Source organism: Barbus barbus, assembly GCF_936440315.1.
Source record: "Barbus barbus genome assembly, chromosome: 33".
Taxonomy (NCBI): Eukaryota; Metazoa; Chordata; class Actinopteri; order Cypriniformes; family Cyprinidae; genus Barbus; species Barbus barbus.
Genome location: NC_136761.1, coordinates 9,891,586 through 9,906,732, shown reverse-complemented (window position 1 = coordinate 9,906,732; position 15,147 = coordinate 9,891,586). Strand labels below are relative to the sequence as shown.

The 15,147-nt window shown below is 40.2% G+C and overlaps 1 protein-coding gene across 1 annotated transcript; it reads right to left on the bottom strand.

Annotated features, from left to right (window-relative positions):
- Nucleotides 1-9,831: 9,831 nt before the first annotated feature.
- LOC306853087 (mitochondrial nicotinamide adenine dinucleotide transporter SLC25A51-like) lies at nucleotides 9,832-14,504 on the bottom strand. The gene is made up of 2 exons (XM_079390269.1): nucleotides 14,406-14,504; nucleotides 9,832-12,207 (listed from the first exon to the last, which is right to left on the bottom strand). The coding sequence occupies exon 2, from the start codon at nucleotides 12,138-12,140 to the stop codon at nucleotides 11,223-11,225; it is 918 nt and encodes a 305-aa protein (XP_079246395.1). The 5' UTR covers nucleotides 12,141-12,207; nucleotides 14,406-14,504; the 3' UTR covers nucleotides 9,832-11,222.
- Nucleotides 14,505-15,147: the final 643 nt, after the last annotated feature.

Sequence of the window (15,147 nt, the reverse complement as noted above, 5' to 3'; positions counted from 1 at the left end):
GATCGCCCCCTGGTGGCTGGCTGCAGTACAGGTCATAAACCCCACCCTCTCCGTGTAAACGAATGGGACTTGAGTCATAACAAAAAATTAATTACACTTCCAATACAATTTTCCAAAATATGATTTTGGTAATTTAAGGTAGTTGTTATCACACTGATATATGTTCAATTGTTCGTTTTTGTGGTAAGTTTGATTTTATCTAGTAATTTGATGCTATAAAAACGGGGCGTGTCGTTATGGTTGATTGGGTCCGCGGCTCCACCTCACGAGACTATTGTGCAGACTCGGGCTCCAAATGACGCCATTTACTCACGATGGCAGCGGCCAAACTGAGATGTTTTGGCTTCACTTTTCTATAATGGAAGGAAGCGGAGATGCGTTGTCCATCTTTTTTTACAGTCTATGGATTTAAATCTGGAGATTGACTTGGGCAATCTAAGACTTTCCATTTCTTTGCCCTTATAAATTCTTTGACTGAACTGGCAGGGTGTTTTGGGTCATTGTCCTGATGCAATATGAAGCACTTCCCAATGAATCTGGTGGCATTTTCTTGAATATTGTAGGCAAGATGGTTTTGTACTCTTCCAAATTCTTTCTGCTACTGTCGTCATGCATTAAGTCATCAGTAAAGTTGAGAGGGCCTGTTCCAGAGGCAGCCATGCATGCCCATGCCATGACACCACCTCCACCATGCTTTACAGATGAGGCTGTATGCTTGGGATCATTTGCAATTCCCTTTTTTTCTCCACATTTTTGCTTTCCCATCACTTAGATAAAGGTTCATCTTTGTCTCATCGGTCCATAAACACAGTTCCAAAACTCTTCTGGCTCACCTTTGTGCTTTTTTTGCAAACTCTAATCTTTCCTTTCTATTTTTGGTGCTGGTCAGAGGTTTGCATCTTGCTGTGTAACATCTGTAATTCTGTGTCAAAGTCTCCTGAGGACAGTAGATTGTCAGAGCATCACCCCAGCTTTCTGGAAGTTGTTGGTGATTTTACAGACACGTCTTTTAGGGTTCATTTTCATAGATTTTTTTTATTTGTCTGTCATCAACTACTGTTGTTTTCTCATTCGATCATGTAGTTTTTGGTTGCTAGTGGTTTCCAAACTCTTGATTTCTCCATGCCCTTTGTTTTTGCTATAGCTCTAATTGACTTCCTCTTGTCTTTTAGCATCCAGATTGCTTGCTTTTCTCTCAAAGTTAGCTCCCTCATCTTCATCCTGGTTTGTGTGTGTCATCACCGAATGCAAGATTCAGAATGCAGAAGTAATGGATATAACTGATACGACACATTCCCTGCTTTAAATATCTGAAGAATTAATGCAACAGGACACAGCTGATCACTTAGAAAGACCCGTGAGGCAACTGTTCCAATACTTATGCTCACATCAGATAGAGGGATGAAACTCTAAAAGTGCTGATCTTCTTAGCTGGTAAAACATCTATGTGTTGAATCACCCAACAATAAAATGTGACATTCTGTAGTTTTGTCTCATATTCATCTTTTAATCATATTTGTAAATGTCTTGACTCCACAGCCAACAGAGCAATTTTGTCTTTACTGCTCCAATACTTTTGGAGGGCATTGTATTTATTTTGCCTTCTGTTTATTCAAACAAAAGATTCAGTTGGAAATGTTTTTTCTTCCACTTTTGTAAGTGGTGAACTGCACTATATTTAGCATATATTAAATACTCATTAGTGTAAATCATCTTTGAGTAAGGTCAGAAACATACTCCATGCAAGTATGTGAACGCAAACGCTTCTAGAGAAACCAGCTCAATTTCATTGCGTAATACATAAACGCAGTGCATGTTGCCTCCCTGAGAGTTTGTTTGGAACTGCACAATTGCAATGCATCGTTCAAGCCTTCAAATCTGCATTTCTGTACTTGCATAGGGTATTGCATTTCTGATCTAAGAATGACAATTTTGGATTTGGCTGTCATATTCACAAAAAATATGATTGAGGAGATTATCAAAGACTATACTTGGAATTTTGAGTAACTGAGTCCTGGTGATTCATTTGCCCGTTGTTTCTGATCTCAGACCAGTATTTTGTGGTATAACAGCCAAGGATGAATATTCTCACTGGCTGTTTCTAGATCAGGTTTCAAAAGGCAACTTGCACGCAGAATACATAATTAAATCGCCCCGATCACATGACCAACTTGAGGTAAATGGATGGATTATGACATCAGCCTTGTTCAGTTCTAAGTAACTTTAGATAAGTGCTTCCAGATGGCAAGAATATCATCCGTATTGGACACATCCCTCCCAATAAACACACTGCCAGATTGTGGTTATCAAGTCAGAAAGCTAGTTTGCATTAAGAGAAAAGTCATGAGAAGGAAAGAGACAAATATCTGTTATTATTCAGTCTTTTCACAGGAACAATTTTCATATCGGACTATCAGAGAGCAAACATATTTCTGTATTAAAATCTTCCTGTCAAATGAAGGTTCTAAGAACGATGAAGACTTAAAGGAACTGCTATTGCATTTGTAGCAACTATGAAGCAAAAAAACTGCTTGTAATGACCATATGTATTGAGAGATGTTGTATGCAGATGATTGTTTCAAAGTGCATAAAATCAAATCTTAAATGTGGCTTCACGTGAATATGAAGGCAAACATCTGAATAAAATGAGAAGGGACAATCGAGAGTGTGTTTTGCATTCCCTCTACTGTGTTCATGATAATAAAGGTTTGATTTTGAATGACAAATGTTACTGGAACTAATGCAGCTTTTGTGTTGTGTGGCTTTTTCATTTTCTTTTAGTCAAAATATAATTTCTTACATATTTCTTTTGATTTGGGGTTGAAATATGACCTGGATATGTTCTTGGCAGATTTTGTTAGATTTCAGTGAGTGATTTTAGATATTTTGGGGTTTAATCTCAAAAGATGTAATATCTGTTATTTTACAATGTTTTGTCTTTTCTAACAGTCTAATTTCTAGTTTACCACATGTACTAAAGCACTAAATTGTCAGTCAGACTGTATTTGTTTTCGAGTTCGCAGGAGGAGATTACAGATTAGGCCTGGGATTAAACTCAAGACGAAATCTTTCACAGTTCAAACTGAGGGAATGATGGGATTGTGCTGAAGCTGTTTACAAGCAAACACGCTCACTGTAATCTGTGGCTTTTCAACAGAGGGAGTGACTGAGTTTTAATCTGTAGTTACTCTGAAAGATGTTTTCTGTGGCCTTTTCTCTTTTTAATTGTAAGTGGAAACTATGTGCTTTAGGTAATTTAACACTCAAAGAATAGTTAACCAAAAAATAAAAATTCCGTCATTATTTACTCACCCTCATGTCGTTTGTTGATAACCAAACAGGTTCAGTTCCCATTGAGTTCCATTGTATTTTTTTGTCCATATAAAGTCAATGAGGACCATCACCGGTTTGGTTACCAATGATCTGCACAATATCTTCCTTTGAGTTCTGCAGAAGAAACAAAGTCATACAGATTTGGAATGACGTGAGGATGAGTAAATGATGATGGAATTTTCAATTTTGGGTGAACTATCCCTCTAAGTGATGCTTTTATTACAAAAATATTAGCCATAAACTAGATTTTCACATTTTCTGTGGATGGTACAGTTGTATAATGTTATTCAGTAGTTGCGAGGGTGTTGCAATGTGGTTGCTAAAGTGCTCTGAGTGGTTACATGCTGTTATATGGTTGATAGGGCATTTTGTGCAGTTTTACTACGGTTTATTAATTTTTAATTTCAGTTCACACAGTAGTGATATCACACTGTCAGAGCAGCCAGAAGGCAAATATTTGAAGTGCCGTTGTAGTGTTTAGTAATACAGGACCAATTTTTGGCAAATGCTCATGACATTTTCATCATCTTGCATGTTGAGAGGGCAGAAATTGCATTTATTTCCAATCCACGGAGTGTGCTAATTGTTCAGCATGTAGCTTTATACTTGAGTGGATTTCACCCACTGATGTCCATTTGTATGAACATCAGTGGGTGAAATCGAAATATTCAATATGGCCACTGTAGTCCCACTTTAAAAGTTAAAAGAACACATTTTGGTTTACTTTTGAATGCGCACAAGCTTGAACAGCCACAAAAACATGATTTGATCTTAAAATCAAAATGTATAACATTGCTGTCATATTATTTTCCCACGTTGTGTTAAATATATAAAAATATATATTTTAACCCAGAACAGCCAATCAGCCTTATAGCATTACCCTGTTAATCTAGAGGCCAATTTTGCACTACTTAAATTTGCTAAAGAAAACATAAAAATCTATTTAAGTTTTTAAATTGCTTGCAATTTGTATGAAAGGCAGGAATCAAAATGTTTTTAATTTAAATAAAATGTCCGGTCTACTGCCTCCATCAACATCGAATCATTTTGGACATTTTTCCAAAACAATCCCTGGGATTTACTTACGGCTCAAAGAAGGAAAAGCCACCCACATGATGCCCTGAGATGGTGCTGCCATAAGGCTCTAAAAGCACCTGTCCTTGAATGCCATTTCACCCCTTGTGATGGGATGTTTCTGTGTCTTCCTCTGTCCCCCCCGGAGGTTAACGTTGAGCAGAATGGAGGGAAGTGCAATTGAGCCCATTATGTCAGCCATAGTTAAGTACAGGGCTTTAAAGTGTGTGAATGCTGAAAAGCTTGAAGAAAAAGAAAAATTGCATTCAGAAAAACATGCAAATGTAGAACAGAAAGGTTTCAAATGAATTGAATTCTATGGCTCGGACTTCTTGATACAACTGCAAATGCAACTGGGTAATTTTCAGGGCAATGATACATAATATAATCTGTAAAGCTGCTTTCAAATATGTATACTGTGAAAAGCATTATGCATATAAACCCTGTCTTGACAAATAACTCTCCTCATGTCAAGTGCATGGTGTCAGCATGTTGCTAAGCTATTATAATATTATAATGGTATAATATTTATACCAATAATACAGGTGCATCTCAAAAAATTTGAATATCGTGAAAAAGTTCATGTTTTCTTGTAACTTATTTCAAAAAGTGAAACTTTCATGTATTTTAGATTACATGTAAAGTAAAACACTTCAAAAGTTTTTTTGTTTTAATTTTGATGATTTGAGTTTACAGCTAATGAAAGTCAAAAATCAGTATCTCAAAATATTAGAATATTTACATTTGAGTTTCAATAAATGACCATCCATACAGTATAAATTCTGGGTATCTCTTGTTCTTTGAAACAGCACAATAATGGGGAAGACTGCTGACTTGGCAATGATCCAGAAGACGATCATTGACACCCTCCACAAAGAGGGTAAGTCACATAGGGTCATTATTGAAAGGAGTGGCTGTTCAAGGAGTGCTGCATCAAAGCATATTAAATGCAAAGTTGACTGGAAGAAATTGCGTAGGAAAATGTGCACAAGCAACAGCGATGACCGCAAGCTTGACTGCAAGCTTCAAGCAAAGCCAATTCAAACACTTGGGAAAGTTTCACAAGGAGTGAACTGAAGCTGGAGTCAGTGCATCAAGAGTCACCACGCTCAGACGTCTTCAGGAAAAGGGCTACCAAGCCACTTCTGAAACAAAAACAATGTCAGAAGCATCTTACCTGGGCTGTGGAGAAAAAGAACTGGACTGTTGCTCAGTGGTCCAAAGTCCTCTTTTCAGATAAAAGTCAATTTTACTTTTCATTTGGAAATCAAGGTCTGGAGGAAGACTAGAGAGGCACAGAATCCAAGGTGCTTGAAGACAAGCTTTATGGAGATGCTGATTTCCTTTTCCAGCAGGACTTTAGCACCTGCCCACAGTGCCAGAACCACTTCCAAGTGCTTTGCTGAACATGATATTACTGTGCTTGATTGGCCAGCCAACAAGCCTGACCTGAACCCCATATGGAATCTGGGATATTTTCAAGAGAAAGATGAGAAACAGTCAATCCAACAATCCAGACGAGCTGAAGGCTCAATAGTGCCTCAGCAGTGCCACAGGCTGATCACTTCCATGTCAAACCTCACTGATGCTGGAAATAGTGCACTGTGTAAAAAAATAATAATAATAATAATTTAAAAAAGTTGAGCCAACTTAAAATTTTAAGGCAACCAGCTTTTTGAGTTCTCTTAACTTATTTTTGTATAAGATTCTCAACTTTGTGTTGTATAAACTTAAGTTCAAGTTCAAGTTGAGCTTTATTGTCATTCCGCTACATGTGGGGACATGCAGTGGAACGAAATGTCGTGTCTCGCAGGACCACGGTGCTAATACAGACATACAACAATGAAGTAAAAAAAACCCACTATAAACCTATACACTACTAACAGATTTAACTATAAGTATACTATATATAAGTATTTACCCTATACAAACTAAAAGAATAAAGGATAAAAAATACAACTATACGAATGCTTCACATAAATATTACCCTATACAAACTAAAAAATAGAAGATAAAAAATACAAACTATACGAATGCTTCACAAATACTGTACATGTGCAAAGAGAGACATTTGAGTCAGCAGCTGGTTGGGGAACAGTGCAGGATGATTTGTAGTGCATGAGCATGTAAACATACATATATTGCTGAGTCTTTTGTGAGATTGTGCACACGCAGCAGTGTGTGTAAGTGTAAGTGTCCATAGTGCACATAGTGTAAAGTGTGAGTGTCCATAGTGTAAAGTGTCCATAGTGCACATAGAGGAGAGTGTCCATAGTGTAAAGAAAAATAAGAATAAAATAAATAAAATAAAAAAATAATTAAAGTTCCATACAGTTTTTCTTTGGTGTGGTAAGGTTTGGGGTGGGGGGTGGTCCATGTTCAGGAGGTAGGGGTTTGCATGGGGTTTCAGAGGGGGGCGGGGTGGTTTGAGTTCAGGGCTCTCACAGCCTGGGGGAAAAAGCTGTTGAGCAGTCTGGCGGAGCGGGCTCTGATGCTCCGGTACCGTCTTCCTGATTGTAGGAGCTGGAAGAGACTGTGGCAGGGATGGGTGGAGTCCTTCACGATGCTGTTGGTTTTGCTGGAGCATCGTGTAAGGAAGATGTCCAGGATGGAGGGGAGAGGGGCACCGATGATCTTTGCAGCTGTGTTCACTGTCTACTGGAGGGTCTTGCGGTCAGCAGCACTGCAGTTCCCGTACCAGACAGTGATGCAGCTGGTCAGCACACTCTCAATGGTGCCTCTGTAGAATGTGGTGAGGATGGGTGGAGGGAGACTTGCTCTTTTCAGCCGGCGGAGAAAGTGTAGGCGCTGTTGTGCCTTTTTGGAGAGTGACATGGTGTTGGTGGTCCAGGTGAGATCCTCTGTGATGTGCACCCCCAGGAATTTAGTGCTGCTGACTCTCTCCACAGTCGAGCTGTCGATGGTCAGTGGGGGGTGGTCAACGGAGTTTCTCCTGAAGTCCATCACAACCTCCTTTGTCTTCTCCACATTGAGGGACAGATTGTTTGTGCCACACCATTCAGCCAGCTGTGCCACTTCCTCTCTGTAGTGCGTTTCATCGTTGTGGTTGGAGCTGAACTTGGCAGTGCAGTCGTGGGTCAGCAGTGTGAAGAGCAGCGGGCTGAGCACACAGCCTTGTGGGGCACCTGTGCTCAGTGTTGTAGTGCTCGAGGTGTTGTTGCCGACACGGACTGACTGAGGTCTTCCAGTTAGAAAGTCCAGGATCCAGTTACAGAGGGAATTGTTAAGGCCCAGCAGGTTTAGCTTATTTATGAGCTGTTGTGGGATTATTGTGTTGAATGCCGAGCTGAAGTCAATGAACAGCATTCTAACATAGGAGTCTTTATTTTCTAGGTGGGTAAGAGCCAGGTGGAGGGTGGAGGAAATTGCATCGTCCGTAGAGCGGTTTGGACGGTATGCAAACTGGAGCGGGTCGAGTGTGTTGGGGAGGCTGGTTTTGATGTTATGCATGACTAGCCTCTCAAAGCACTTCATCATGATTGGAGTCAGTACTATGGGACGGTAGTCATTGAGACAGGACACAGGTGATTTCTTTGGTACCGGTATGATTGTTGTGGATTTGAAACACGTGGGGACGACTGCCTGACTCAGCGAGGTGATGAAGATATCTGTTAGGACATCTGTCAGCTGTGCAGCACAGTCTCTCAGAACACGGCCAGGTATGTTGTCAGGACCCGCAGCCTTGCGTGGGTTAATCCTAGATAGGGTCTTCCTTACGTCGGCTGGAGACAGACAGAGCGCCCGGTCGTTGGGAGGTGTGGGCAGTTTTTGTGCAGGTGTGTCATTCTGCATTTCAAACCGTGAATAAAAGTGGTTGAGTGCATCGGGGAGGGATGTGTCCTCATCACAGGCCTGTGGCGGGGGCTTGTAGTCAGTGATGGTCTGAATGGCTTGCCACAGGCTCCGTGTGTCTCTGCTGTCTGTGAAGTGGTTGTTGATTTTTTGGGCATATGACCGTTTTGCTTTTTTGATGCCACATGACAGATTGGCTCTTGCTGTTTTGAGGGCTGCTTTATCTCCTGATCTGAATGCTTCATCTCTGGTCTTTAGCAGCCCACGAACCTCTGCTGTCATCCATGGCTTCTGGTTTGAACGTGTGGTGATGGTCTTGGTGACTGTCACATCATCAGTGCACTTTTTGATGTAAGCAGTCACAGTTTCAGTGTACTCATTCAGGTCTGTGTGGTTGTTGTAGGTGGCTGCCTCTTTAAACATATTCCAGTCTGTGTCCTGGAAGCAGTCCTGCAGTGCTGAGGTGGCATTGTCTGGCCATACTGTGATCTGCTTTTCAACCGGTTTGGTGAGTTTGAAAAGTGGTCTATATGCTGGGATTAGCATAACAGTGATGTGGTCTGAGTACCCGAGGTGGGGGCGGGGTTCAGCCTTGTAAGCGTTCTTAACTGTTGTGTAAACAAAGTCCAGTGTGTTGTTTCCCCTTGTTGCAAAGTTCACATGTTGGTAGAACTTTGGCAAAACTGTCTTTAAGTTTGCGTGGTTGAAGTCACCGGCTATGATGAAAAAGCCATCGGGGTTTTTTGTTTGTTGTTCACTGATGGCGCTATACAGTTCACGAAGCGCGTCTTTAGCGTTTGCACACGGGGGGATGTAAACCGCAACGATAACAATGGCCGTGAACTCCCGCGGCAGATAGAACGGTCGACACTTCACAACCATAAACTCCACCAGCGATGAACAGTGTTTTGATAATATCGCAGCATTGTTACACCAGACTTTGTTGATATAAACACACAAGCCACCTCCGCGTGTCTTACCAGACAGTGATGAATCTCTGTCCGCTCGGAAGCTGGTTAGCCCGTGCTGCTGAATGGCGGAGTCCGGGATGTTGTCGTTTAGCCATGTTTCGGTGAAAACAAACACGCAACAGTCCCTTGCCTCATGCTGTGTAGATCGACTGAGTTGAATTAAGTCCAGTTTGTTTTCCAGAGAGCGGACGTTTGAGAGCATGAGTGTTGGAAGAGCCGGTCTTGAGGGGTTAGCTCTTAGCCTAGCTCGTATACCTCTGCGCTTACCGCGCTTCCGTCCTCTCTCACACCGCTTGCGACGCTGCCTTGTGCGGGTAGCGTCAGTAGGCGAGGCCGCGGTCTCGAGGTCCGGCTCCAGCAGTAGACAAAGGCCTCGTAGCTTCTCAATAGCCGCCGGCGAGAGTTGGTGTACGTAAGCGTTTCTGATATCCAAAAGACTGGCGATCATAGATGAATTCTGGGGTGATTTCCTTAAGAGTTAACGGTAAACTGACACTATTTGGAGACGAACAGACGACATTAAACGACATAAAAGCACCGTCTTTGGGACCCGGAGCAGCCGCAGCGATCGATCGCGCCGCCATCTTCCTTGGTTGCCTTAAAATTTTAAATTGGCTCAACTTCTTTTCTTTTTTTTTTTACAGTGTGCTAAAGGAGCACTGACCAAGTATTGAGTGCATAAATGAACATACTTTATAGAACTTGAACTTTTCTGTTTTGCAAATCCTTTTTTTGATTGATCTTAGGAAATATTCTAATATTTTGAGATACTGATTTTTGACTTTCACAAACTGTAAGCTCTAATCATCAAAGTTAAAACAAAAAAACTTTTGAAATGTTTTACTTTACATGTGATGAATCTAACATATATGAAAGTTAGACTTTTTAAAATAAGTTACAAGGAAAAATTAACTTTTTCACGATATTCTAATTTTTTCAGATGCACCTGTATATCTAATATTTAGGTATACAAAACCCCAAATTTTTGGTCATATTTGGTGTATACATGATGTATATTTTTAATTACACGTAAAATAACAATGTTTACTACAAGACGTGTAATAAAAATAAATAGTCTGTTTTGAACTGTTCAAAAATGACACCCAGAATGCAATAAATTGAATTACTTGTTTACTTTCCACCCACAACAATGTGAAAATGTCATTCATGTCACAAATCACTCGTTACATAAAAACAGCATTTCATGAAAATGATCACACTTCTTTGAATACATCAAGATTTTTTCTGTTGGGCAAAAACACCAACACCATGGGCTTGTACAGACATCTCTCGCTTTGTGTGGTCCACAATCACACCCATTTACGAACCCTCGGTCAACCTGCACGTAACACTTACTATGACACATGGCTATGACACATGGCTTGCAATGCTCCAGTCCAGAGTTTGTGCATCAGGTTTTTTTAACAAAACAACAGAAAATAAGTAGAAATGTACTGTCAGTAGTGCAACACTGTGCTTTCTCCATCCGTGTCCCACAGACCCCCAAAAAGTGAGTAAAAGATCCACTACAAAACTGATACAAGAGCCACAGCATGTGGCGATACATTTCACAACACTTATAGTAACCGAGTAATATGGATGGACTTTATATGTAGCTATCAGAACATGAATACCGTCCATCCATAATTATGCACATAAAGTGTTAAAGGGACAGTTCACCCAAAACTCATTTACTCACCCTCATATCATTCCAAAGCTGCATGACTTACTTTCCTCTGTAGAACACAAAAGAAGGTATTCTGAAGAACAAACAGTTTTGGGGCCCATTGGCTTCCATTGTATTTTTTGTCCATACTATAGCAGTCAATGGGAGATAAAACCATTTGATTACTTAGATTCCTCAAAATATCTTCATACAGATTTGAAATGACATGAGGTTGAGTAAGATGAATTTTTGGGTGAATTATCCCTTTAAGTGCAGACGTTAAGGAGCTGGCAGTGTCCAGACCTCTTTTAAAGAGGTAAAAAACCCTCAATTTGGCTTGCTTAGGAAAAAGTGCACCCCGGTCTTCAGAAAATTTTCAGGAGAAGCTCGTAAGTCGCATTGATGATCCCCCAGGACAGAAGAGATCGGTGGTAGTTGAGCGTTGCTCCGCGGAAGAGCAGCACAATGCTGCCGCCTCGTTCCCGCCACACCGTCATCAGCACTTGATGGCAAGGAACAAACTCGCCACCAACTTGAGCCTGAGCTCGAGATTTGACCACATTCAGGGGGTAAAACATGATACCCAGCGCCGCCCCCAGCAGCCCACCGCACACAAAGTCATTGGCCATGTGACCCATATGGGTTCGGGCATCCGGCAGATGCTGTTTAATTGGCCCACGCAAGCCAAAGAACAAAATGTTACTAGGCCCGTTTCGCAACAAAATTGGGACCAGCCCGCGGTAACACTCACTCACACCATAATCCCGCAGGAGAGTCCGGAAGGTGTGGGCGGTGTTATTGAAACGCCCGTTGTGCCTGTGATCCTGAAGCAGCGTTTGCACCCGTTCGAACGGCGTAAGGGCGGCCTCAGCCGTCCCGGCCAGCGCAGCAGCGACGCTCCGCGTAACAAGCTCAGGCGCACCACTTCTGTGAGCGCGATGCAAAAGCAACCGGGAAAAATCCTCATACAGACCAAACATGATGGCCACGGTGGTGGTCTTCTGCAGTAGCGGAGGCAAAAGCCCTCGGTAGAGATGTCTCAACCCTTCCCTCTGCAACTGACGGACGGCTTCGGTCGCTCGGACCCCATGAAGCTGCTGCCGGAACAACACTTTCTGAATAGGAAAGGTCACGATGATGTTGGTAAACGCAGCAAGCGAGCCGCACACATAGTGTTTTCCCCGAGTGCCCAGATTGGCCCCAATTAGTGCGTGGCCACCTTTACCCAACTTGGCCTGCGGTTGCCGGGCTGAATCCGGGTCCATAGTAGTAACCACACCCATAGGAAAATAAGCATTGGACTGATCAGCAGAAGCGATCCAGGTAAACACCCATCAATAGCATTTTAAGCTGTAGGAAAGAGAAAATAAAGCATAGGAACAGTCAACAAACATATCTTGAGGAGCTGATCCAATCAAATGTGTTTTATTGGCCAGTGCTTGCAGGTAAGAGTCTAATCTTTGAAACCGTTTTGCGTAATTTACTGCTGAGATAAGACATGTTACCTAACCACAGATCAAGTGAACCAGACAGAAAGAGGGCAGGAGGACATCAGGCTACTGAACCTTATCAACCTAAAACCAAACCTTTATATTGTTTGTTATATGGCAAAATAAAAAAATAAAATAAAAAAGATGATAAATGCTGTGCATTATGATCTTAAGGCAAAATTAAAATACTGGCAAAACTAATGTTTCTTCTTGTACTGGTAAAATAAATTTGAGTTGATTTTGCTTGTATTTTTTTCTTTTCATTGGAATAAAAACAGAAATCCCAAATCCTTTCTGTAAAAACTTTAACTCTAATTGTCAACAAATTTTACATTTAAACAAGAATTTTGAGCCTGGCTTTATCCAATGTTCAGATTTCTGTTCTGGAAACTTATGCAAATTAGTGCATAATTAATTACATAATGCCTCATTTGCATAGTTAAACACTTTAGAAAACTTGCAACACTAAAAACTTGCCTTAATGTACTGTGATCTATCAACTAGGAAAGTATGGTGATATCTATATGTTAAATTTTTTACCCAAAACTATTTACTCATCCTCATGTCAATCCAGATCTGTGTGACTTCATGTGTAACACAAAAGAAGATATTTTGAAAAAAGTTCACACTGATCTTTTCTGTTCAGTGCAAGTATATATTTAACATGGACACAAGATATGATGTGCAAGCTTTTGTTAATCATGTCAAATCTGTCAGTCACCTGTTTAAGTTTACAAATGCAGCAGAACAAATTAGGTTTTGAAGGCATGTTTAATACCTATAATTACTCTATGAGTCTTGAAATATAGTGCATATATTGTCATACAAGTTGTTTTATTGTGCTTTTTGGAGCTCGACAGCTCCTGTTTGCTCTGTGCTTTTGCCTAACATGAAAGAGCAGCGTCACTTTACTAAACATCTCCTGCTGTGTTCCAGGAAGAAAGAAAGTCTTATGGATCTGAAATGACATGAGGGTGAATAATAATAGCAGTTCTCATCATGACATTGACTCCTTAACACTGTTAAAAACCATGAGTTAATGCACAGAAATTGAGTCGTCGAGTGAATGTAAATACAACCCATGTGCAAGACTTCTCCAAAAATAAAACGGCACATGTGGTGGTGAGGGAAGACACTAGAGGGACTTTTGAAGGTCATATTGAGGACTGGGTCATGAAATAATCTGTTGCCATCATAACAAGACACATTCATAAGACTTAAACTGTCCAGCATCATATATCAGACTAAAACGCTGCACGATCATGACCCAACAGTGATGACAGGTAAGTGTTAGCCAGCTGGACAGTTGCCCCAACTTCACTACTCATTAAACACTTACATATGTAGCTTTTAAGAATGCCACAATAGTTATAAAGGACTTTAAGCATGTGTGGCTGAAATGCTGTGATCAGCAGTGAAATGTCCTTGATATGATCTGACTTTATGTGAACCATCTCTTTCCAAGAGTATCTGAAAGCCTGATTCATTCAGAATACGTACAAATTACATCTGCATGTATGCTACATATACATTGTTTAAAATCTAATGTCATATGTACAGAAGAAATGTTTCATTTGCATTACATTCCATTATTAATCATAACATGTGCTGGATACAGCTAGCAGGCTACAGCTAGCACTACAGTGCCAAAAACAGTGGATAGACCAAATCAAACACCAATATCACGAATATATAAGTATTATCTCATGTGGCACCAATATAAGTGTAAATAACGTTACATAAAATATAATATTTTCTCTATATAAACTACATTATGTTGCTCTTTTTGACTACAGCATGTCTTATCAGTAATTATTAAGAGTCAATAACTTTCAAGTACCACTTCAATAAACATAAATGGCCTGTATTTTATGATTTAAATGTGTTTCATGTCACTTATTAGCGCTCCAAGAACACACCCCTACGCGAAGCTAATGCTAATACTGTGACAGCACAAGTTTAGATGATTACACCGCGAATTTATTTACTAAAAGTGTTTATGTTTGTGATTATATAAATCTGAGGAATTCGTGGCGCTAAATGTATATAATTAACTACCTTCTGGTTGTGGTCCGGGGGAAAGTCACGGCTCTGTTGTGGCCCAACAGTACGAACTCAGAGCTTCTTTGGTTTCTAGTGTTTCCACTTCAGACTGACAGAGTGATAAACCGGAAGTGGTTACGAAAGAATCGCTTCTAGTGTTTCCACTCGCATGGCGACTTTACCACTTACTAGTTACTTCAGTGAATTTTCACATGAGGGCGCCAGAAACCATAATACACAACATGAGAAAGGGTTATTTATTTATTTATTTAGCCTACACAAAAGAAGAGGATATATAGAACAACAGAATGGATTCAGATTAAACATTAGAATGGACTCACAAACCCCAGAGTTGTGATGACTGCAAACAGACATCATAGATTACTATAAACAGATTTATTTTGTTTACACATAACTAAGCAGAATTATGCATAAAACGAACAGAACATAATAAATAAAACAAGTACATTTAAAGACTATTTTATAATTAATTTAAATGTTTGTGGCGTTGTGCAGCACCAGAACAGCAGAGGGCAGTCGGAAAGAAAATGACACGTTGCTTCCACGAATCAGGGAAGGAATCTTCCATAGTAGATTATAGGGGTAACATAAATAGTATATTTTATTCTGTTAAAAATTAATGTGTGAAAAGTTAAATACTTTTCTTAATTTCCATTATTAAGAGTTACATATACAATTTAATTGTAAAATCTAATTTCTACTTGTGTATAAATAAATTACACACCATAAAGTTGTT